The sequence below is a fragment of the Sinocyclocheilus grahami genome, unplaced genomic scaffold (assembly GCF_001515645.1).
Source record: "Sinocyclocheilus grahami isolate Dianchi unplaced genomic scaffold, SAMN03320097.WGS_v1.1 scaffold21.1, whole genome shotgun sequence".
Lineage (NCBI taxonomy): Eukaryota > Metazoa > Chordata > Actinopteri > Cypriniformes > Cyprinidae > Sinocyclocheilus > Sinocyclocheilus grahami.
This window is the reverse complement of record NW_015505200.1, coordinates 618,623-644,559: the sequence shown is the minus strand read 5'-3', so window position 1 is coordinate 644,559 and position 25,937 is coordinate 618,623. Positions and strand designations below refer to the sequence as shown.

Genomic DNA, 25,937 nt, shown 5'->3' with positions numbered 1-25,937 from the left:
AGGCTATTCCAGAGTTTGGGAGCCAAATGTGAAAAAGGTCTACCTCCTTTAGATTTTCAAATTAACATTAGTGAGTTAATAAAAAGCTGATAAATAATTCATCATAAAAATGTAAACTTAAAATAATTTTAAATCAAAACACTTACTAAAAAGAAAAAAATATTTACATGCAAATATGAATCAGCATGAACTGTAGTGTTTTTAATAATCTTTTAAATATTTGTTTTATATATATATTTTCAGTTTTCATTTTCGTTTTAGTTCAAACTTTAGCGGTTTCGTTTTGGTAAAGTTTTTTGTCATTTTTGTGTGTTTATATATATATATATATATATATATATATATATATATATATATATATATATATATATATATATGTATATAAATGACCAAACTATCTGTCATGAATTCAGCCCATGGACTTCCGTTTATTCACCACCAGAGAAGTCATTTTTGCAGTTTCTGTGATATGGTGGGGCCTGAAACCTGACTGAAATTCTTCATAAAGATATTTTTGCAGGAACTAGTACAATTGCGCAGACATAACATTTTCTAAAATGTTAGACATAAATGGAAGATTTTAAATGGGTCTGTAATTTGCCAGTTCATTAGGATCTAATAACCACCAGCTTGAATGGTTTTGGATGTGACCTAGAGATAACTATGAGGTAATAATATAAATAAATGATAAATAAATAAAAAACTATATATTTCCCCACAAAAATCAATGTAATAGCAAACTTAGCACGTTTCTGTTTGCCATTGTTTGACCCTGCCTGTTTACCACTTCTCTCTAATAAAAGCTTGCAGATGGATCCACACGTCTCACTTCTCGTCAGCCCTGTTACACTATCATTAAGCAAAGAAGAAGAATTAAATATACCCATAGGCAGAGTGTGAACCAACAAGGCGGTTGCATACTGGACGAGAAGTGCAGCGCCGCACTGCATCTAGAACAGTTTGTAAAACAAGTACAACACGACGTAGCTTGGCTCCACCGATGTGTGTACACTCAAAGAAGCCAGCAGAAAAAATAATCCGCAAACGGTCAAATGCAGGGCAAAACCTCCTCAAGAAAATATTTACTATAATGTTTAATCAGAGGCCGTAAAAAAAGTGCAAAAAAGTGTCTGTTTAGACAAGTACCTGATATGATGTCAGGAAATATTTTAATACAACTGAATTTGTACTTAAAGTGATCATAACTCAAAAACATTCTAAGTTACAAATTATAACGCTTTAATTTACATAGTTATTCAAACAGATGAAGGGGTCATAGGTATAGGTCATAAACCCCACTCTCTCCATGTAATCTAATTGGACGTGAGACAAACTAAAGAATTAAATTACACTTCAAATATTTTTATCATGCTGATGTAAGTTCAAGTGTTCATTTTTATAAATAATTTTGGTTTTAGTTAGTTATTTGATGCTATAAAAATGGGAGAGTGACGTCATGTTTGATCGCTGACAGTATACAATATGTTAATATGTGTCACTTTTCAAATATGACTCTGTGGTTAGTAATTGTATTTACCTTATTTTAACAAGCCTCTTGTCATACTGCAATCAGAAGACATCAAAATTGGAGCAGTCAGGCTTCAATAATGTTCAGGGGCGTGTGCTTGTGATTGACTCTGCGGGCGGGACCTTGATAATGTGGCTCCACTTCGCAAAGAGTAGCATTATAACATAACTTTCATCACACTCATATGTGTATGATAAAACAGTCCTGCTTTACCATAGACTGTATAAAACAAAGGTGTTGTTTCAAACTACGCCTTTGATTCATTGTTTGTTTTGAATATGCGCGCTCTATTGGTGAAAATTACATACTGTGCTTTTAACTAACTTACTAAAATGTAATTATTATTAAATATTAGATAAATTGTTAAAACAAGTTGCATGCTTGTAAGAAACACATTTTTTTTTTTAAATTTGATTTATTTTCAAACTGTTGCTTTTGGCTAAAACGTGAGTCCATGATTTGTAATAAAGCTTCCTCCAGTGATAAAGATATTTTAATTTATGTTTCTGATAAATACTGCTGAAATCATTAAAGAAGTCAATTAATCGCTAAAGATATATATATATATATATATATATATATATATATATATATATATATATATATATATATATATATATATATATATATAAAAACTAATGTGAAATCAAGATGTAAAAGTAAAGTATTATTTTAAATCAGTCTGAAAGGTGTCAGTTGTTGATATCCATTTATCATCAGCACGTCTGAATGATGTCATTGAGAAAGTGTCCATGTTTGTGCACCTAAAGTTAAATCTAAACATTAAGAGTAATTTACCACTTTGATTTATATTTTCTCCTCACCTCATAATTCAACATGACCTCCATTCATGAACTGTGATGAATGGTTCAGCACTCTTTTAATTAAACCAATCTGCTTTTAAATTGAGGGTGCCATTAAATTTATTGGTAAAAAAAAAGAATTAATTAAAAATATATATAGTGAAATTTGAAAAGCTGTTTTCAATTAATCTAAAGTTCCCTCTCTATTTCTCCAATAATTATTTCACTCTCATGTTCATTTCTGTTTATTCAGTTGCCCTGTTGATGTATTTAATTAGAAATGGAATGAACAACAAATGGAAACATTATTTGTATAGAAATATTGCCATGTAAAAACATCAAAATACACAGAAGTGAGTTTTCTAGCACAATTTTATCTTTTGGCTTTTGTTGTTGCTTTAAATGAATTAATGAATTAATGAAAGTTGCCTTAGTGTTTAATGGTCTTAAACCATAATGTCCTCTGTGACAAACACCTTGGACGCCACAGTGCCACTGTATTTATTTTCAGGCTTTGTTGCTCCATCAGTTTAGTAGCTTCGTGAGTGGTCATTAATTACAAAGGTAATTTAGAAAATGCATAAATTTGTCATCCAAGGTTAATGACACAGTGAATATAATTTTCTCCATAAAATAAGTTATGTGAGTGTGTGCTTATCCTAATGGATATGCTTCCCACACTGCAAAAAGTGCAAATGTCCATCTTAACGAGCTGTTTCACTAAATAAAATAAAAATACTAATAACAAATAAATTTACTTTTGTTGGTGTGACCTAGTCAGGTTGATTTAGGTTGAATATAAACCATATTTATGGGGGAGACCGAGTATGGTTGTAACACTTTTTATTTCAGCATCTATAACTCGCTGAATGTTTGAGCTAGAGGGCTCAAACTTTTATACAAAGCACCAACATTTGTTTTCTACAAAAGGCACCAATTCAAACCTCTGCAAAAATATCACAACCCTTTTAAGCTGATGTCAAATGCATGGTGTGCCATTGTTACAATCTACCCCACTGCTGGGGTAGGTTGTAACACATGATGGGGTAAGTTGTAACAATTAGTCAAAAGAAGCAAAAACAGCAGCTACACCATGAAGTATGCTTCAAAAACAGGTTTATTGGAATTATCTAAAAGAACAATACAAAACAATGTCTCACTTTCTGTGACTGACCACTGCTCAAATCCACTTTCTGTTTGATGCAGGTGGGTGTGTGTGTGTGTAAATAAAGTCGACTACTAGAACAAATGTCCTTAATGGTATTATGCTTAATGAACATTCAACTCCAGTGCACCTAGGTAAAGTACATGTCTAACAATAAACTGTGTAGGTTTGTGTGTGAGATTATGTTTATGTATGAATAGACATAATTCATGTCAATTTAAAAAAAGATGCCGGCGCGTGCATTCACTGTGGCTTCTCTCTCTCCCGTCAGAACGGTGTTTTCGTGTTTTTTTTCTTGTGAGTCGCAGTGTTTTCGTATGTCTTCATCACATCTACCTGTCTCTAATCGCGCATACAGTCGTGAGTTTCTGCTCGATGTCGGCAGAACCACATTTTTAGAGTTAAACTCTGCGCACGCCAAAGAGCTGCAGGATCTCGGTCTGCTCCAGAGGCCTACACCATCACCGACCCCCACTACTGCATCTCGCCCACAGCGGAGGCGTCACAAGTGGTGTGAGAGGAAGCAGAAGAGGGGTAAGCGCGGAGGTATCCGGGCTAGGCTAATGGCTAACCCACACAAGCCAGCTATCCCCACCATCGTACTGGCTAACGTATGCTCTTTGGACAATAAACTGGACTACATCCGACTACTACGCTCAACTCAGAGGACTGTAAGGGACCGTTGTGTTTTTGTGTTTACAGAAACATGGCTCAGCAACAGCGTTCCGGACTGCGTTATTCAGCTCGATCAGCTAACATGCTATCGAGCGGACAGAGTTCTCGTGCGGGCTTTGTGTTTACATCAATGATGCGTGGTGCCACGATGCTGCTGTGGTCTGCAAACACTGCTCAACCCTGGTGGAGTTTATGATTATTAAGTGCCCTACCCCTCCCCCACATCGGTGCCTCAGACCACATCACTGTCTTGCTAATGCCTGCATACAGACCGCTCATTAAAGTCACCAAACCAGTTCACAAACAAATACAAGTGTGGCCGGGAGGGTCGTCAGAGGCTCTTCAAGACTGTTTTAACACCACTGACTGGAATATGTTTAAGCAGGCTGCCACATACAATACCTCCAAAGACCTCCAAGAGTACTCAGAGACTGTCACTGCCTAATTCACCAAGTGTATTGATGATGTAACAGTCTCAAAGACCATCACTGTCCGGGCCAACCAGAAGCCGTGGTTGACAGGGGAGCATACGTCAGAATGCTGTTCACAGACTTCAGTTCAGCATTCAACACAATCATCCCTCAACAGCTCATTCACAAACTGGTCCAGCTGGGGCTCAACACTTCGCTGTGCAACTGGCTATTGGACTTCCTGACTGGGAGACCTCAGGCAGTACGGGTCGGCAGTAACACATCCAGCACCATCAAATTGAACACTTAGGCCCCCCAAGGATGTGTGCTGAGCCCCCTCCTCTTCACTCTGCTGACAACACGACTGCACACCGTCACACAAGTCCAACCTCTTCATTAAGTTTCGGATGACACGACTGTGGTGGGTCTCATTAGCAACAGAGATGAGACAAACTACAGGAGGGAGGTGAGCCGCCTGGCTGGGTGGTGCAGTGACAACAATCTCTCTCTGAATGTGGAGAAGACTAAGGAGATTGTTGTTGATTTCAGGAGAGTGTGCACTCAGCATGCTCCTCTGACCGTCAATGGTGCGACTGTGAAGAGAGGGAAGCAGCACCAAGTTCCTGGGTGTGCACATCACATCACCCATCCTCACCATGATCTACAGAGGGACTATCCTGATAGCATACTGAGCAGCTGCATCACCGCCTGGTTTGCGAATTGCACCACATCGGAACACAAGACCCTTCAGTGGATAGTGAGGACAGCTGAGAAGATCATCGGTGTCTCTCTTCCCTCCATCATGGATATTTACACAACACACTGCAACCTCAAAGTTATGTGTGTATTACAGATGTTTAAGTTACATGTGACTGCACTGTTAGGATTGCTCAAATTTCACTATACTTGTATAGTGACAATAAAGAAATCTTGAATCTTGAATCGTGGTCGATCACACACACCCCTCACACCCACTCTTTACCCTCCTGCCATCTGGAAAAAGGTACCGAAGCATTTGGGCCCTTACAGACTGACTGTGTAATTTCTTTCCACAATCCATTTGACTTCTCAATACAAAGGTACTAAACTAACACACACACAAATTCATGTAAAATGTTTGCTCAAATAGCAAAAATTATTTTTTGCACTATTTATCGCTGCTACACAACAAATGTTTACATGTATGGTGTTTATTATTATATGGTCAATTCATGTGTAATATCACACATTTACTGCACTGGTCAGTGTTGAAATGCCGCTATGGTTATTGCCCCACTGTCCCACCTGTATTGTTTGCACTAAATGCTTAAACGTACACTTTATTTAGGTTTTTAGTGCTGTGTGTTTCTGCACTCTTGTATTCATTTGTTGTTTGATGTTAATTTATTGTGTTATCTTTTTTGTTATCAATACGGCTTTTAGTTCTGCATAGCACCTTGGTTCTCGAGGAACATTGTATTTTTTCACTTTGTATTGTACTGTATATGTTTGAAATGACAATAAAAACCTATTTGACTATTTGTTGAAAATGAACATGAACTAAATATTATCTCCGATAGTCAAATGGGATTCACTGTGCTACATGTTACATTTGTTAATTGATCAAAAATAATATAATTATAATATTTTGATATAATTTATTTGCAAAACATTTAATAACAAATCCTGTATTGCTAAAAATACATAATCTATGATGTTATATTCCTTAACTACACTGATCAAAATTAATATTAATAAATCAGATTATGCATTTTTATCATTTTAGGTATTGTTATTAAAGGTTGTACACATAAATCTTATCAAAATCCATGCAAAATAGCTCTTATAAATGTAAAAAAGAACAGTACGCTACAAAACTGTAGCTTTAAACTGGTGTGACTTTAAAAAGACCAGATACATGGTTCGCCTCACTTCCGGCCTGAAACGGGTGGCCTGGATCACGTGTCCTGAAACATGTGGTGCTGCGGGGCTGCAGCCGGATATATCTTGTCCCCATGACACTCGCTGTGATAAATACTGCAAGCAGAGTGATATAAACGGTGAAACGGTTGGTGTTCAGATATCACTAGAATATCGCATGACTGGAAAAGGCTCTCAGCCAATCAGATTTGAGGACCAGAAAGAACTGTTGCATATAATATAATGTATTGTAATGTAATATAACGATAAAGTCATTAACATCAGTGGCATCATTATTATTGTATTGAAAAATATATTCTTCAAATGAATGTTACTTTTGTGAAAAGTAAAATGGGATTAAACACGTAAACACATTAAAACACAAAATCATGTAGGTGAGTGTTTGTCTGCACTATTCAAACATTATCTATTCTATTCTATTATAGTGGGTATATCTACCCCCCTTTAAAATAATGACATTTTGTTGCTTTGCTGCCTGAAATGACAATGGACACTGTTTTTGTTTTATCCAGCTGTATTTACTCAGTGCAACTTAGCATCCAAGTGAAAGATGTAACACCAACATGTCAGAAAATAAATAAATAAACAGAACCACTGTTTGGTCAGTTTTTCTGTGTGCTGTTGGGTCATGGTCTTGGTGGAAGGCAAACCTTCTTCCCACTGACAACTTTCTGGCAGAGGGCAGCAGATTTTCCTCAATAATTTGACAATATTTTGCCCCATCCATTTTTCCTTCTATCCTGACAAGTGCTCCAGTCCCTGCTGCAGAGAAACACCCCCATAACAGGATATTACCACCTCCATGCTTTACTGTAGGCACAAACTGATTGTTGCAGCAGCTGTCCGGGTGGCTGGTCTCAGATGATCTTGGAGGTGAAGATGCTGGATGTGGAGGTCCTGGGCTGAAAAATCCTCTTTTTTCCACCATCATCATTCACGTGGTTAAATAAATGCATGTTCACATCACTAAAATCACTATCATTCTCAGATTGCAGGCTTAAGCCCTTCAGCCACAGTTGACATCTTGTTTGGACATGAGCCCAACATAATCGCTGCTCCGAATCTCAACTGACACATAAAAAGACTATGTCAATTTTGTCTTCTCTGGCTGAGATCACCATTAAAAGCTCTGTGCCACTTGATGTTGTTGTGTACACTTGCTTGGAGTGCAATAATTGCAGGCATAAAACTCTGCACGCTTTTGATGCCAGTTTACACCGCGCTTGTGCTTACTTCATTTTTTATGTTGCTTCTGGGCCCTAATTCACAAGCCTTGTGACTCATTACAAACTATTGATTTTGAAAAACAATGATAAGGACTAAGCCACTAGATGAAAAATAAGCTATTAAAAGATGTTCTTAATTCTTCTTCTTTGTTCTTAATTGAATCGAGCATTGCTGACAAAACCATCAGCAAGCTCTCCTCTCATCTAGAAGCTAGAATTATAAGAATTTGCACCATTTATCTTGGGAGTGACTTTGGTTTATAATAACCTCAGAGAATCAGGTAGGTCAATGCTAGGATACCATGGTAAAATGAGAGTGATGAAAGTGTTTAAGTGTTTGAGATGCCGGATTCAGTCAGTAAATACACTTAGTTTGAACCCGAGCTGTCGGTTATACCTGATAGAACTGCATTGATATAATGGCATGAGTGTGCATTTCTTTCTTGAAAGCCTGAAGGTTATTATTTTGAAAGAAGTCAGTCTCAGCAGTCTTCAGTATGGTAATTATTCAGAAATATTGGTGATTTTTCAGGTGTGAAGGTATTGATGAAAAAGGAAGGAAATCTAAATGTGGTGTTTCAATAGCTGCAATGCTTGCATGAATAGCTTTGAGTTGAAATTTGCCAAGTGGTTAAATTGCCAAGGGTTCAACATCAAAAGTTTGTGTGCATTTGACCATATGAAATAAAAAAATATGCCTTTTTATAAATGAATGAATAAATAAACAAATAAATAAATAAAATTAAAAAACAACATCAATTCAATATAATAATAATAATAAGAAGAAGAATAATACATTTTTATTATTGATTTGTATTAGAAAAATATGATAACATTGTTTTAATATAAAATATATTGACAATGTACAGTATATATATATATATATATATATACACACACATACATACATACACACATACATACATACACACACACACAATAATAAATATTATTTTAAAGGGTTACTCTGACTAAAGATTTATATTTATATATATTTTTAAATAATTTCATTATTTATTGTTAATTATTAATTTTAACATTTATTGTGATCAAATACATAAAACAGGTTAAAATAAACATGTTATTTCAGTAGCTTCATCCTTGCCTGAGTAGATTTGAGTTTGCTTAGGTTAAATTCCCAAAGGTTCGACATCAACAGTTTTCATGTATGAAAATTAAACCTGAAATTAATTAATAATAAGTTATGCATTTTAATAATTAAAATAAAAAAATCTATAAAATTCAACAACAACAATAATTTATAATTCCATTATTTATATTTTGTATTAATTTATTATTATTATTATTATTTGAAAGGGTTAATCATATATTTTAATATTATTGTTGTGTATACGCACACACACAGACTTGATGACTAGATGGAACTGTCAGTTTCTGAACAGTTTTCTAAGTTCCCAAATCTTCACATTTCCAAAGATGACATAATAACATAAAATAATCCCATTGGTCTCAGATTAGCAACATAGGAAAAACTGTGCCTATATCGCCAGTTCCCTTCGATCAATCAGGAACAAATTTGCTGATTAATCATGTGAAATCCTCCTGCAGTACATCATGTGGGCTAGCTATCCTGCCAGCCGGGCTATTGATTCAGTCTGTGCTCAGTCTTGACCTTCCAATTTCTGTACATTAATCACTTTCACAACCATTTTGTCCAATAAAAGCATTTTAATTTTCATCTCATCCACACTTGAGATGTAATATAGTTTACGTCCCGACTTTAGCCTGCAAAAATATCCTTCACTGATTTCCTCTAAAACCCTCTCGATATGAGAGCTTTATTTCTGCACTCAGTGTTTCCTGTCGACAAGAAGGTTTTTTTCTATTATGGCCATCTGTATAGTCTGTGGGGAAATGTTATTTGGGCCACATCATAACAGGACTGACATCAGATTTAGGCATGATTTGCATTTTTTAACAAAATTTAAATGCAAGAAATATCACAAAAAAAACTAAACGAAAGTATCCATTTCACATTCCAACCATGTAGGATATTAGATTTTAATGATTAAACACACAAAGCTCTATAAAAACTATCAATAGATCTGGGGGGGGGGGGGGGGGAGGGAGAAGAAAAAAAAGTATTTTCTGAAGAAAATGAGAGTGTTGCTTGCTTGTGTGAAATGAGCCACCGCAAGTATTGTGGGTGGTTGCCAGGACACCAAGTTTCTCTAGTATGCAGTTGCTAAGGTGTTCTGAGTGGTCTTAGCATGTTGCTATGTAGTTACAAGGGGATTGTAGATGGTTGCAAGGTGGTTGCTTAGTGGCATCACCAAGTATCTATTCTTTTCTGGAGATGTGCCTCGAGTCCCTCCTTTAATGTAAGTGTTGATTTTATATTTATTATTATTATTAGTATTATTATTATTATTTATTTATGTGTTTATTATTATTATTTGCTTTTTTTGTTTTGTTGTTGTTGTTGTTGCTGCCTGTTTTGTCATCTGCCAGGAGAAAATGCTGACACTGTATCCTAACTACATGCAATGCCGTGACACGCGATAAAAGGTAGGTCTATCTTTTCCATGTTAATCAGAGTTTTTGTCCTAACCAGCCGCGAAAGCAAAACGCAAAGTTTCTATTTTAGAAACGGTTTCTATTTCTGCGACGTTGCGACAGGAACAACTGTATACGAACTATGACAATGGTAATCTCAGGTACTGATTATGTGCTTTATTCAATGTTAAAAGTGTCTAATGTGAGATTGAATATCATATTGCTTAAACAGTTTCCCCCCATGCCAACTCCAACAGCTAACACAGAAAGTACCACGTGTCTTCTGTAATCAATTTCTTAATAACTATTGCTTCTCTCTCAAGTATTAGGCTATGTAACGCATATCCATATTTTTATTTGTACAGCTGTATATACAGTAAATACTGCACAAATCTGTAATGTTACATAAATCTTCTGTTCCAGATGTACATAATTATTAGCTATTACTATTTTTCTGTTTGTTTTTTCCCCCCTCAGTTTTACTTATTTAAATGTTCTTTCTGTTCTCGATGTCAAATGTATGTTTGTACCAAAAAACACAATAAATTCCTAGTGTGTTTGCACACACTTGCTCAGTCTGATTGTGATTCATTTATAGCCATACTGAAAGCAACAACAGATAGTTTACCTCAGATCTTGAAAATAAATTAAAGCAAACATGTTAAAACTGCTCAATGCGAACCAACAAGTGATTTCCATGACAAAGATGGTATCAGTCACTCAGTATGTAGTTTTAATTAAGTTAAAAAGGTTTCATATTTATGAATTAGATTCTAAACTTGTCCATTTCGTTTTGAGTGCAGTGCGCTTCTCTGAAAGGCTTTGATATTTGAGTGATTCTGTCGCGTCGCGTTGTCACACAGTATTATCTTACCTCAACAAGATGATTTGAAATAATTTAGAAAATGTATTTAATATTAATATAACTTAAGGTAAAACGTATAAAGTTATTTATATATTTGTCATTCATTCATTCATTAATGTATTTATTTCTTTTACTTTTTTTTACCTGCATATTCTTGATCACATCTAGTTACCCTTAGGCAGGGTGGAGAGGCTCAGCGGGGGCTGAAGTGCCATGCGTTTTCTTTTACACTCACATCAGAGGTTTAGAGTGCCAAGGGCAAAGATCTGATTAGAGAGGCAGGGCTCTAAAAGACATCAAGGGCCTCCTCAGTGTTCAATGATAGGATACAGTGGCGTTCAGTACACTTGTTTTATTTTTATTTTCAAGAGTATCAGTAATATTTCCACTGGCAAGACTGAAGTTGGAAGGAGTTTTATATCTGGGTTGCAGAAAAAACCTTGGAGTGAAAGTCATTAAAATTCAAGTTCCATAGATTTGAGTTGCTGTGACCTGACTTGAATGAATATTAGTCATGTCAAGGGAAGATCTTTTGTGAACAAGATTGAACTGATATTTTTGAGTAGTTGTTTTGTGCTTCACAAGGTCGGAAAATTTTGTATATATAAAGTAATAAGAAATAGAAATGACGCTGTAGTGTGTGTGGAATAGTTGACAAAGGCAGCAGTGCAAAATGCAAGTCTCCTGTATATAGGGACCCAGAGGCAGATGCTGATGTAGTGCAAATATTATGACGATGTGCAAAAATGTTAATGGTAAAGTGAAGGAGATGCAGTTACGATGTTCAAGGGCAGTGTATATTATTGTTAATATTTGTTTCATACACCTTTGCAAAATATTCACACTGAATGGGAAATATTGGGTGGGAAAGCATTTCGGTCCACTGCATTTTCAGGCTTCACTGTGCCTGTGAAAGTTGTTGAAAAAGAATATGTATAATATGCTAAGCAGCCGGAATCCTATCATGATCTGTTCGATATGTCTTTACAGCATGACTCTGCAAGAAATATTGAAGTTGTATGTCCTTTTCCCAGAGCTATAGAGCCAGTCGGGCTTTGTAACCACATACATATTTGTGGATAATCAATATTCAAACCTATTCTGGGGATTCAGCAAGCAGATTCTAGCTTCTCTGAATATTGCTGGAGTCTTAGTGGACCGAAAGAGAATTTTAAATATGTATTTATTTTGACAGTATACATAATGAAAATGATCTTATATAAAAAATTTAAAAAAAAGTTTATATTTGTTAGAGTAGTTGCATTCATCACAGACTTTTTTTAGCTCTGTTGAGACAGATTTGGCATGATACTATAACTGGATTTCTATGATGAGTTGCAGTGGAGAAAGACATTTGAGGAATAGGAATTTATTAGTACATAGACTGATCTATCCAGTGCAGTCTAAGGTAAATTACATTTTCTTGAGCCGTAAATTTGTGCAGTAACATTCACAGGCAATAGTGCCAGGTTAGTTAAGATTGGGAATAGGCATACACATCATATCTGTCATTTGAAATTAGCAGATATACCTACAATATACACCTATAAATACCTGCAATAATGATATGTTGGTCACTATAAATTTATTGGCCTGAAAGCATTTGTTCCCACCTTCCAGTAAACAATCAAGCAACTGACACAGTAAGACAGACTTTTTAATTGAAGCTGAGCAGAGACGTCATGTATCATAATAATCAACTGTGACTAAACTCGACTCGGGAAGATCAGCTGTGACTAGACTTGACTCATGATAATAAACTGTAACTTTACTCATGATGATCAACTGTGACTAGACCTGACTCATGATAATCAACCGTGACTTAAATGAACTCATGACGATCAGCTGTGACTTGACTAGACTCATGAATATCAGCTGTGACTAAACTTGACTCATGAACTGGAACTTGACCGGACTCATGAACTGGAACTTGACCGGACTCATGACGATCAGCTGTGACTTGACGGCACTCAAGATGGGCAGCTGTGACATGACGGGGTGCTGCTGTGTCCACCATTTTGCGATCAGGCTCTACTGTCACCGCCATTTTGTGAGCATGCTCTGGTACAGCTGCCATTTCAGTCACAGACACTGTCGCATTCTTCCTCCGCGACACCCACAGTAAACAAAGATCCAACAGCCAACAAAGCATAATCCATAAACTGAGCGAGTGATGAACATGTCATATAATTGTTATGTCATAATTTTAACATACAGTATAAGTCTTTTTATGCCATTATGACAACATTGCAATATAAAAAGTAAATACATGCATACTGTACATACATACATATAGTACATACTGCTAAAAAAGGTATAGACTGAATGCGCTGTAAGTCGCTTTGGATAAAAGCGTCTGCTAAATGCATTAATTATTATTATTATTATTATTATTATTAAAAAGTCATGGTGAGATAAAAGTCTCTCTCATAATTATGACTTAATTATAATTTCAACTTATTTCTTGTAATTATCATTATAATTATGATATTGTCATTTACATTTATGATATTGTCAATAATGAATTGACTTATCTCATAATTTTGACTTTTTATGTCATAATTTCTTATTTTTTATGCATGTTTATGACTTAGTATGTAATAATTTTGACTTAGTATCTCATAATTATGATTTATCAAAGCATGATTTTTTCCCCCTTATGTGGTGGAAATGGGCTTCCATAACATCATGCTATTTGTCTTTGTTATATATATATATATATATATATATATATATATATATATATATATATATATATATATATATATATATATATATATCACTGCTCTAATATTAGAAGTGACAGCTGTCATGACAAGGTGAGGTGCATCTTAAAGGAGCCTATAGTTGTTTCTTTCTTGACTGATTGAGAGTTTGAAAGAATCGTTCAGCAATGATCCAATGATTCACTCATAGACTGTTGCCACCTACTGGCGTAAAAAAAATAAAAATAAATCCCCACCACTAATTTACAGATTGACCATATACAAGACAGGGCATCTAGGCATTTATTTTACATTTACATAATTTTTAATTATAGCTTGGTAGAGATAAACACAACAAAATAAAGGAAAATCCAACTCAATAAAATTCTGAAAGAACAACCACAATTAAATTGACATTAATCTTTCCAAGGCTTTTCAAGAAAAACTTAAATGGGATTCTTCCTATTCAAAAAACTCAAATATTGTAAAAACAACTGCACTACACACACAAAATTAAAACAGATTGGGTCTGGTGATTTTATTTATTTATTTATTTTGTCATAATTAATCTGCAGGTTACAATATGTCCATAATAACCCCAAGCATATTTTTACTCAAGAAAGCAGTAAGGTTTGACCTGGGGTTTGAATTTATTGTGTTTTTTGGTACAAACATACATTTGACATCGAGAACAGAAAGAACATTTAAATAAGTAAAACTGAGGGGGGAAAAACAAACAGAAAAATAGTAATAGCTAATAATAATGTACATTTATAAAATGTTGCGTATAATCCGTCCTAAATTTGTTCTAAAATCATTTCTCAAAAGTGCGTAAGTGCGATTCAGAGAAACCGAACGTGCATAAAAACACGTGCATACGCCTCTTTTCCAGATGTGACATTTATAAATAGCAAATGATCTTGAAATTGTGCGCAGCTGACTGGTGTCAGATCTCCGAATTTTAAATGCCCCCTAATTAATATCACTACTATATAAAAGAGCACACGCCAATATCCGAATTTCTATGCTTGAGAATGACAAGCATGTTGCGTATAAACCGTCCTAAATTTGTTCTAAGATCATTTCTCAAAAGTGCGTGAGTGCGATTCTCTTCCAGATGTGACATTTATAAATCGCAAATGATCTTGAAATTGAGCGCAGTTGACTTGTGTCAGATCTCCTCCTTGTAAACGCCCCCTAATTAATATCATTACCATATAAAAGAGCACACGCCAATATCCGAATTTTTATGCTAGAAGCACAAGCAGAGAGCACGAGCACAAAGAAAAAAAACTTTACTGAGTCTGAAATTGAGGTCCTGCTGGCGGAGGTAGAGGTTCGTGCAGGGATGCTTTTTCTTTAACAATGTGTAATTATCATGTGGCTTTATTTTTTTTTATTGACTATTATCAAAATTACTACTTCTAGAAACAACAGAAATAATAATAATAATAATTATTATTTTTATTATAAAACAATTAGGTTTCCAAAAGTAAGAATAAACTTCGAATTCAAGTATTCAGAATTCAGAATCACAGAATCACAATTTTCAGTCATCTTACAAAAAGTGAGCATCCTACTTTTAAAATCACTTGCTATGACAACTAATAAAACGTTTACTATCACGAAATTCTTGCAAAACTTAAAAAAAAACATCATTGAACGAAAAATTGGATGTTTCATATCATAATAAAATAAATTATTACATGATTATGGTCTCCGGTGTGAAAAAAAACCTGCATGTGATTTGGCATTTCTTTATATTTACACAGTTTGCTAATGCTGCTCAAATGTGCCATTAATGTACTGACACAAAAATATATAGTGTATTTTATACAAATATAACATGTAAATGACAAAAACAAAGTTTAAGGCTGATGTCTCTATTCATTTTCACAGAAGCAAAGCAGCAGATGTTACACATAAAAACAGTTAACAATGTTATTGAATAGAATATATTAAAACCGTTGTTGCACGACATAGGCCTATTATTTTAGGGTACACAGACAAAACAGTCGGAGATGCATTTTTTTTCTATTTTACGCATTAGTAGTAAATCAAGACTTCGCAAGTTCTCTTGTAAAATAAAATAATAATTAAAAAAACAACATGGAATAAACTGTGTACAGAAAGCGAGTAAAGAACTCTCAACATTAGGCTACTAAAAATGTCAGTTTAATCTCGCAAAAACTACCGTTAATAAAAAATCTGACAACACTGCACAATTAATCTCTTACACTGCATCTTTGTTGTTTATGATGAATTCGGTGCTTGCATGTACACCACTTTTATTATTATTAGTGCAGCTTATATGTTCAGATAGCTGCAGTACACCGACTTTGCCACAAGAAAAAGTGCCTACGCCTGCTCAGACCCTGATGTGGCGGTAAGTACTTTTCCACGTCAAAGACCGTTTTTATAAATATGAACGTTGCCGTGGATTTTAGCGTACGCACACTCTAAGATCAAATCTGTGCATACGCACATTTTATAAATGAGGCCCCTGGTGTTTAGGTCAAGGGTCAGTGAATGCCATTATCCCACTTGTATGTCGTTAGAGTTTGAGAGCCCTCACAAGAGGCCAACGACCTTCATTGTCCACAATGCATGCCTCCAGTAAATGGAGCTTGGGTTTGCTCATTTTCATCACCGTCTCACATTCTGCATCCATAGTGTCAATCTGTGCAGGGTGCTCAGCCACTAATGAGCCCTGTTCTGTTGGGAGCTCTCCATTCTGCTAAACATTTATTTACACAAGCCATGAATGGAGGTTTTCAAACTGAGATGGCTGGTATAAATCAGACACTGATTATGGACTGTTGTGGTCCCTATATTATTAATATAGTGTTCGATACACTTATTTACTAATATAAATAATGAATTTGTAATTTATCAAATCAGCAGGATAATAACCCTTTGTCATCTGAAGAGTTTCTGACTTTCTTTCAGGTGCAAACAAGCCATGAATTGTGTGCAGGGTGATATTACTTTATCCCTTAAGAAGAAAAGTCTAAAGTTAGCAAAAGATGATTACCTACTCTGCGCTCCACAACATCCCATAAAGATTGGATTATTCTGGTGATTGAGTAGCACATTGAAGTTTCTTTAGTGGTACACTGAGGGATAAGTTCAACAGAATGCTTACTCTGCTTATTTCCATTCAACAACTGGGCCTTCATGTATAGGCTATATGCTGCTCATTATTTACTGCAATGTGACTCTTCATACCATGGCAGTCGATTGGCATTGGAAATGTATGTTGCACATATGATTTATCCTTGTCCAAACATAAACCTGAAAACAAGGTAAAATATGACTCAACGTATGCTTTTTAAATGGTAGTACTGCTGATGTTTAAAAAAGTTTGAACTCTATTAGTTCCGACTAATAAACAAAATGAGGAAGATTGAAACTAAAGTAAAGTAAAGAGAAAAGAAGGCAACTTTTATTTACACAGCACTGAGCTTGGCACAATTTCAAACTAAATGTTCCTGCAACATTGTCTCCTTTCCAAACAATGAGCATGTTTCTTTTGTCTGGCTACACAGAAGTGAATTACACAACAGTTCTTCCTAAATTTGTGGGTCATATTTCAAAACTCATGATGGGGGAGACAACAGTGTCTAGACTATTAGGCCAGAGGGAGTTGGAAATGGTCATGACTGAACCAGGTGCATTGTTTTGACCTGTACACATTCACAGAATATTGACATAAGATCGACAACTAGCAGGAGACGCGGCTGCCATACTGCACTTCTTTATGTGGAGGAGCAAGATTTATGACAGCTGCTTGTGAGCACATGATATGGAGATGCATGTGTGTGTACAAGTGAACAAATTGTTTTGGACTAAGCTACAAATGAACACAGTGCTGTATAAGAGTTATATCCAGCTTTCACTTGAGCATGTTACTGATTCTTTAGAATTTAAAATTACATACATGCATATTTATTTATTAAGTAGATTTTGTTTTTGTGAGCGTCAAAAACAAAAAAAGTGAAAACACTGTTTTTATCCATATTCCTATATGCCCAATTGTGCTTAAATTGCACAATAGTAGAAGATGAAATTGGATGACACAGTATCATTCATGTTAAATATTTTTGGTTTATAGTACTACTTTTAGTCTTGTGAGGGTATTTTGTGCAGGTAACTTGGTATATATATATATATGTGTGTATATATGTTAATAAAATTTATAGTCACCAAAATGCCATCCTGCAATGTTTGTCACTGTATTTTTTATGATCAAATTCTGGGTAACACTTTACTTGAAGGGGTGTGCATGAGACTGACATGGCACCTTCATAATCATGACATGACACATGTCATGAATATGAAGGAGGTTTTATGCATGTTTATGACAACTGTTATTAAGTGTCATTCGCTCAGTTATGTCATTTTTAATGCAAATATGACATTATTTGACCTAACCCTAACCTAACCCTACCCCTACCCTTACCCCTAACCATAGCCCATAACAAAGACATTTCAAACAATGTCATCTTTGCATTAAAAATTACATAACTGAGTGAATGACACTTAATTACAGTTGTCATAAATATGCATAAAAAACCTTCATATTCATGACATGTGTCATGTCATGATTATGTAGGTGTCATGTCATGATTATGAAGGTGTCATGTCAGTCTTATGCACACCCCTTCAAGTAAAGTGTAACCAAATTCTGCAATAATTGATAAATTTAAATGTATATAAAATTGAACTTAACATATACATTTAATTTAAATGTAATATATACTGTAGTCGTGCATCACATATTTTACCTCTCCTTATAATGTGTTTGCAGTTACTTATTATACAAGTATCATCTGACTGATATTTAATTCTAAAAATAGTTTCATTTAATTATTAATATTGCTTTCCTTCATCAGAAATCAAAGCCAACGCTTTACTTGCATCATCTCTCACCTTTAAATGCAGAAAAGTGATTTATTGATTGATTGCGTTGGAGGCAAGCACACCTCAGATATGAAGCAGTTTTCATACAGTACATTTGAAGATACCAGACGGAGTCGTGATGGCTATATAGTCAGTAAGGCTTGTGATTTAATGTATTTGCCAGCGAAGTGTGATTATACAATTCCCCATCAATCACATACATGCGGATAGACACACGAGAGCCCTTTATCTGCATGTTTTACACACCAACTATTTGTAGAAAGGCTTTTTTTGTGATGTCAGATATATGCTTTGACCATAAATGTAATGTATGCATTGAGTTTCAATCAATTCACACTTGTATTAATACACTCGGCGTTCCTGTTGAAATGCACTTATTTATTTATTTATTTTTTCAAATCGCATGTCTTAAGGGCTGTGACGTAGCGTATGTGCTCATAGTTCCTATAGTCTTGACGCAGTGTTTGTTGTGACAGTAATAGAAGAAGCTCGAGCGCACCGGCTGCACTGTTGCATGCACGTCGAGTAGTTAATTATTTTACCGCATTCAACTGCAGTTCCCCCTCCACACTCACTCACACACACTCACAACGAAAAAAAAGAAACCTTCACGCGAACAACACCTGTTCTTTGTGGAATACTTGAGCTTTTCTTTTTCTTTTCCCATCTGAAACAGGAATATCGTCTGTGAGGACTCTGGAAATGCCGTCTGTTTTAAATACATTTGGATGGAGAAAACGGAGTGTCTCTACGAAAGCGGCCGGTGTGGACAGAGAGGAGAAAACCATCCTGGAATGAAACCAATCTAAACACTTCGACGGCGATTTCTGTGGACATTTCCAACACTTGCCCTGTATATGTGGACTGTTTTTCCCCCGCGCGAGCGAGCGAGAGAGCGAGCATTCTCTCATTCGATGGATTTTTGCCTTTGCAGCTCAGCAGAGGGTGTTAGATCTGCCAGTGAACACCGGGCTGAAAAGTCCAGAATCTCACAGCATCCGTCTTTGTGATACAAATGCGTTGAACGAAGCCGGCGAAGTCTGAGGAAGGATGCTAAAGATGTAAGAATCTCGGATTAATTTTACTGCGATGCATATGAGATGTACGCAGTGTGATTTCAGCAACACGGGAGAAAGAACAGCTCCCGCGCCGTGGATATGTGAGAAATGCACAAGGTCAGTCATTTGCGAGTCCGAAAAGCCAAATAATTGAGTTGAAGATGTCATTCTGTAAGCTTTAAGATTGTTTTGAGAGCATGCGATGGGGAGGTGATGAAAAAAGGCTTCTTGCTGTCAGCTGTTTTCTCAATCTGGACATAGCCAGCTGAGCATGGATTTAATCACAGATTGTCCTCTGCTTTTTTAGACTGGATATATATCTAATTTCTCGCCCTCTTGCTGATTGTATTCATGTCTTGATGTCGGGGATGATTGTGTCGTATTAAAAATGCTGCTTTGGATTGTGTTGCTGAAGGCGGCTCTTTGTGTAGCTATCGGGAATGTTACAAGGGAAGTCTGTAAGGAGCAGATCTGCTCCTGCAATGCAATAGAAGGTGATTTGCACATTGACTGTGAGAAAAGGAGCCTCACGAACCTGCACCATTTGACAGGTCCGAGCTCCCAGTTTTACCATCTCCTGCTTCACGGGAATTCTTTATCCAGACTTTTCCCCAACGAGTTCGCTAACTTTTACAATGCCGTGAGCTTGCATTTGGAGAACAATGGCTTGCACGACATTGTGCCCGGTGCGTTCTTGGGACTGCAGCTTGTGAAACGGCTGCACATCAATAACAACAAGATCAGGTCTTTCAAAAAGAATACGTTTCTTGGTTTAGATGACCTGGAGTACCTTCAAGCTGACTTCAACCTTCTGAGGGACATCGACCCGTCCGTGTTCAGGGACTTAAGTAAGCTTGAAGTTTTAATATTAAACGATAACCTTATTAGCGCTCTTCACATCAACGTGTTTCAGAACGTGCCCATCACACACCTCGATCTGAGAGGGAACCGAATAAAAACATTGCCTTATGAAGGGATTCTAGAGCAGATACCTGGCATCGTGGAGGTTTTATTGGAGGACAACCCATGGGATTGCAACTGCGACCTGGTTTCCCTAAAGGAATGGCTAGAGAACATCCCGCAGAATGTGCTCATTGGAAGGGTCATTTGCGAGGCACCCACTCGGCTGCAAGGGAACGATTTGAATGAAACGGCAGAGACAGAGCTGTGCCCTTCAAAGAGTGGCATGGATTCCAGCCTGGTGGCGCCTCCCACCCAAGACGAGACTCCCGATCGCGGCCCCCATCCAACGCCCTATAAAACGAGTGGGGTGACGGAGTCCCATAGCTCTGGGGGAGGGCATAACAGGGGACGTCCAAAAGCCAGGGAGAATTGGCAGCTGAAAACGAAGCCCACAGCCATGGCGACAGGCATCAATGAAAGGGAGCCGCCGGCTAATTCGACCTGCCCTCAGTCCTGTAGTTGTAAGCTAATAGGAACTAGACAAGGGCTTGGGGTTAACTGTGAGGGCAGGAAAATAGAGAGCATGGCTAATCTCAAACCTAGACCCCTGAGTGCGCATGAGTTAAATCTGCGTGACAACAACATTCATACCGTCAAAAGGAACCAGCTCAGAGGATACCATTGCTTGAATTTGCTTGATTTTGGGGGGAATAACATTAAAATGATTGAAAATGGCACTTTTCACAATCTGACAGAGTTGAGGTGGCTCTACATGGACAAGAATTACTTGGATACATTAATGGCGGAAATGTTTATTGGACTTCAGAACCTGGAGTATCTCAGTTTGGAATATAATGACATCCAGCTCATAATGCCCGGCACCTTCAGCCCGATGCCCAACTTGAGGGTGCTCTTCCTCAACAACAACCTGCTCAAAGCTCTACCCGGGGATGCATTCTTTGGGGTGTCTTTGTCTAAAATAAGCTTGCATAACAATTATTTTACATATCTCCCTGTGACAGGTGTCTTAGACCAGCTCAACTCCATTATCCAGATTGATTTGCATGGGAACCCCTGGGATTGCTCATGCAACATTGTTCCCTTAAAACAGTGGACAGACAAGCTTGGGGCAGACGTCATTGTGAGCAATCTCAAATGCGAATCTCCCGAGGAGTTCTGGAAGAGGGATTTCCGGCGAATCAGGAATGATCTGATGTGTCCTCAACTCTATGAGAAGATCTCCCCCACCTCCCTGTCCAAAAACAGCACTTTCCCGGCAGACACAGGGACACGACCCAACACCTACCTGGAGCCTAGCAGAGTGTCCATTTCAGTGCTCGTGCCTGGACTGCTCTTGGTTTTCGTGACGTCTGCCTTCACCGTGGTGGGAATGCTGGTCTTTATCCTGCGTAATCGAAAGAGATCGAAGCGGAGAGACGGCAACTCTTCTGCGTCAGAAATCAATTCTTTACAGACAGTATGTGACTCGTCCTACTGGCACAGCGGAGCTTATCATGCAGATGGGCCACACAGAGGTTACGACTGTGGTTCCCACTCTCTCTCTGACAAATGATGATCATGGAGTCATGAAAGAGCAAACGGATGTGTTTCATATGTTGCAGTGACATTGGAGCACGACACACAAACATTAGACCTCAGACTCGCCCTGTAGGGGATAAAATAGCCTATTTTTGTTGCTTCAGTTGAGTATAGCATCGATGAAACACTGCAATGGGGCCCCCACTGTTATATATGTATAGAACCTCTCTCTCTTTCTTTCTCCTCCCAGCTCAGACTGCAAACACGCTCAAAAGAGGATGTGGGAACGGTGCACGAACGCATGAATGTAATGTAAATAATGGACTGTAACATCTGCATGATTCGCATGGTCTCAACACACTGGGAACCATTACCATAGTAACAAGGAAGCCAACGTGACCCTTCTTTCGTGTTATCAATATATATATATATATATATATATATATATATTATGACTATATTAAAAGTGCTATTTCTTCAATTTTTTGTCAGTTAGAATTTGTATTTGCTGTTTGATTTCTCTTTCTCAAAGGTGGACAGGCCAAAAGGTGGAGATAACGAGTTGTAAATGCATGTACTTTCTGTTTTATCAGTTGATTGTTGATTGGTTGATATGGGGATTATTTATATGCAGATTTCTCATGTATCTGCCCAGTCATCTCCTTTATGAATGTAAAAATGTGTTTATCTTATAGTGTGCCAACTGTTGACATGTTTGGGATGCGGATAAGCATGACGTGCTTATGCTGCGAAAATTCAATGTATCTCCAGTGATCTTGTGTGTCGATGGATACAACATAAGGGTACAAGGACGACGCAAGGGGAGGATTTTTTTTTTGTTATTTTTGAAAAGAAATGTTTGAAGGGAGTTGCAGATTTGGATACGCCTAGAGAGTGCACATAGACTAAGATGCCTTTATTTTTATTTATTATCATTATTAATAATAATAATAATTATTATTATTCTTTTTATGGGATGAAGTATTCCTTCGCAAAAGCCTATTATTCACTGCAAGTATTGTGAGCTTTTGTAAAGCCATCTATTTTGTCCAAATATGAGAAAGGAATATTACGCTGTTTGCTACTTCGATACGTCCTATAAAGTGGATGAAAAGGTGTAAATATATACCAGAAGCAGACAGAGGCATGTCTGTGCATTTGACTGAAGTTATCACAGCAGCCGTAGATTGAATAGCTGCCTCTAGATGTCGCTGTTGCCTCTCAAGCATATGAAACCATGCTGGGAGCTGAAGTTCACCGGTATGTGTAGAAGAACCAGCATTCACATTATCAATATAACTAGGCCTAAGCGTGTCACTGTGATGGCTAATACTCAGAGAGAAGGGCGGTATCAAATTCAGTAGTGAAGAACATGAGTTGAATGCTGTTTCCAAAATGCCATTTTTACAAACAAGATGTAGAGCGCAGTGCCATGCATCTTACTGCTAGCATTTAAATGTCACTGCTGATGTTTTTCAGGTTGAGTTTGTATTACCGTAATGATTTTACAACAAAACAACATAAATAAAGAATGGCTAAAAGCTGAAATAAGGTAACCAGCCATCCATTTCCATAGTCCGAGTACCATCTAGACATTGTAGCTTACATTTTTATCCTTGTTTTCCTTAATGTTAAAGCGCTTGGTCCTAACTAGAGTTTATTAAATGCACCAGGAGATGCTTTTCTCTCTTACCTTTCAATTTGATTTAGGTTTCACAAAAACAAAGTCGGTTGAATTGCTGTCCAGCAGAACGTCCCAACATGGTTCCTGTCATATTGCAATGGTTTTACTCTAATGTAGATTCAGAACCTTCAGAGGGATGTGTGTTGTGACTCCCGCTGCACATACGCACAGAAACCCCCCCCCAAAAAAGAATGCATCCGTTCTCCCCCCAACTGACCGAAATTGAAGGGTGACCTTCTGATCTATTAGATCTGTTATACAGGTTCTGGCTGTCCATCAAGGCATCTCCTTCTCTCTCTCGTCATGCGTGGAAGGGAAATTATTTGTCGCTCCACTGTGAAAGACTGTACATGTGAAAGCACATTCTGGCTTATCTATTATTTGGTGAATTTTCCCAACAGTTTGTCTCAGAGTTACATTTCTATGCTTTGCTACATTTGATCTGCTTCTATTTTGTTAAATAAAATGTGGTGGAGGTTGAGTGAAGTTACAGTGGGTATATATATTATATATATATATATATATATATATATATATATATTTGTTTTTTTTGTGAATGTAAAGATGTCCTCTTTTTACAAACCTATATGTGATGGTCACATTTTGGTTACGAAATTCTCAGTATTATGCCGTTCAGTGCATTACTGTGAACATAATAAGCACTGGTCAATGCGGTTTATATGAAACGCTAATGCTTTACAGGCTTTTAAAAATGAAAGGCACTTAATGGTATCAAATGAATACATACTCACACAGGGAAAAGATATTGAATGGATTCTGTCTAGCTCTCAAAAGGTCAGCAGAATATAGGTTGTTAATTCCTGTTACGCAGGATGTCAAAAATGTTTCTATAAAATCGTGTACTAGACTTTCAGAAATATGTTGGACTCTTAAATTCCTGTTGCTTAAACAGCTGAGCATAGTGTTAGAAACACCAAGGTTTTGAATTTGATTTCTAGGGAATGCATGAATAGATAATGTATACTGTACCTTGAACACATTAATACAAGTTAAGTCACTTTGGTTAAAACTGTCTGCTATATGTTTTTTTTAATGAGAGCATATATATATGTTTATTTTTTTTTTACTTGATTATTTACAGATAGTTAAGAAAAAAATTGGTTGTCTAAAAGGCACTGATTTAGTTAAGTAAGGGTTTGACAGTTAGCTTACATGTTTAATTATTATTATTATTTATTTTTTTATTTTTTATTTTTTTTGATGGAGACATGAAAATGCATAGCAGGAATGACCCATGTGAGTTAAACCCTAGTGAAATATTACATGGAAGAATTTAAGGTCTTTCAGGCTTTCAATAAGTGTTTAAGGTTTATTTACGGGTGGGTGTTAAAAAAATGCAAAAAAATAAATAAATAAATTCTTAAGTGTAACTGTTGTGCATGGGAACATTCAAACTGGCATGTCAGAGACAGTGTTGCAGTGTTGTTTTGCATATTTGTTTGATGCGAAATTTAGGTCACATTCTTAAGGCAATGTTTTCATCATCTCTGTTTGGAAAAAGACTCACTGAAACAAACCTAAAAGGGAAGATGCTCAATGTAATTTTAAAATTGTGTTTAGTACATGTGTTTTTTGAGGCAACAACCCTGATTTTCCTGGTTTCACACTGTAGATCACTGTTATGAAGCGAATCAAACCAAAGAAATATATTCCAGTTTAAATACTAACACTAGAACCACCAGGGGTCGCTGTAAGCTATACCTAAAAGCGCCAGCGGGTAAATTTTACCCATGCACATGACAGCTGTTTTTGTATTGCTAAAGAACATATTATTTCACTGTATTATGCTACTGTCTTCACAAAGAAGTGTCTAGAGTCAGGAAATTATTATGTCTAGTCATCAACGTTTTTGTCCTGTTGTTTTATGTTCAAGTCTTTTGTATGCAGGCTATACTAGTCACTTTTTTTATAATGGTCAATTTTAAGCTAAACAAGCCTGCACTGACAACGAGAATTAGAAGGAAGTAAATACATATTTGGGTGGTGTAATAGGCT

General features: G+C 36.6%; 1 protein-coding gene and 1 long non-coding RNA gene across 2 annotated transcripts; both read left to right on the top strand.

The window, feature by feature from the left end:
* Positions 1-4,430: 4,430 nt before the first annotated feature.
* On the top strand, positions 4,431-25,598 carry LOC107556540 (uncharacterized). The gene is made up of 3 exons (XR_001605289.1): positions 4,431-4,521; positions 18,876-18,879; positions 25,585-25,598. It is a non-coding gene; the product is annotated as an uncharacterized lncRNA (long non-coding RNA).
* LOC107556534 (SLIT and NTRK-like protein 1) lies at positions 19,256-22,637 on the top strand. Its single transcript, XM_016239677.1, has one exon. The coding sequence runs from the start codon at positions 20,184-20,186 to the stop codon at positions 22,269-22,271; it is 2,088 nt and encodes a 695-aa protein (XP_016095163.1). The 5' UTR covers positions 19,256-20,183; the 3' UTR covers positions 22,272-22,637.
* Positions 25,599-25,937: the final 339 nt, after the last annotated feature.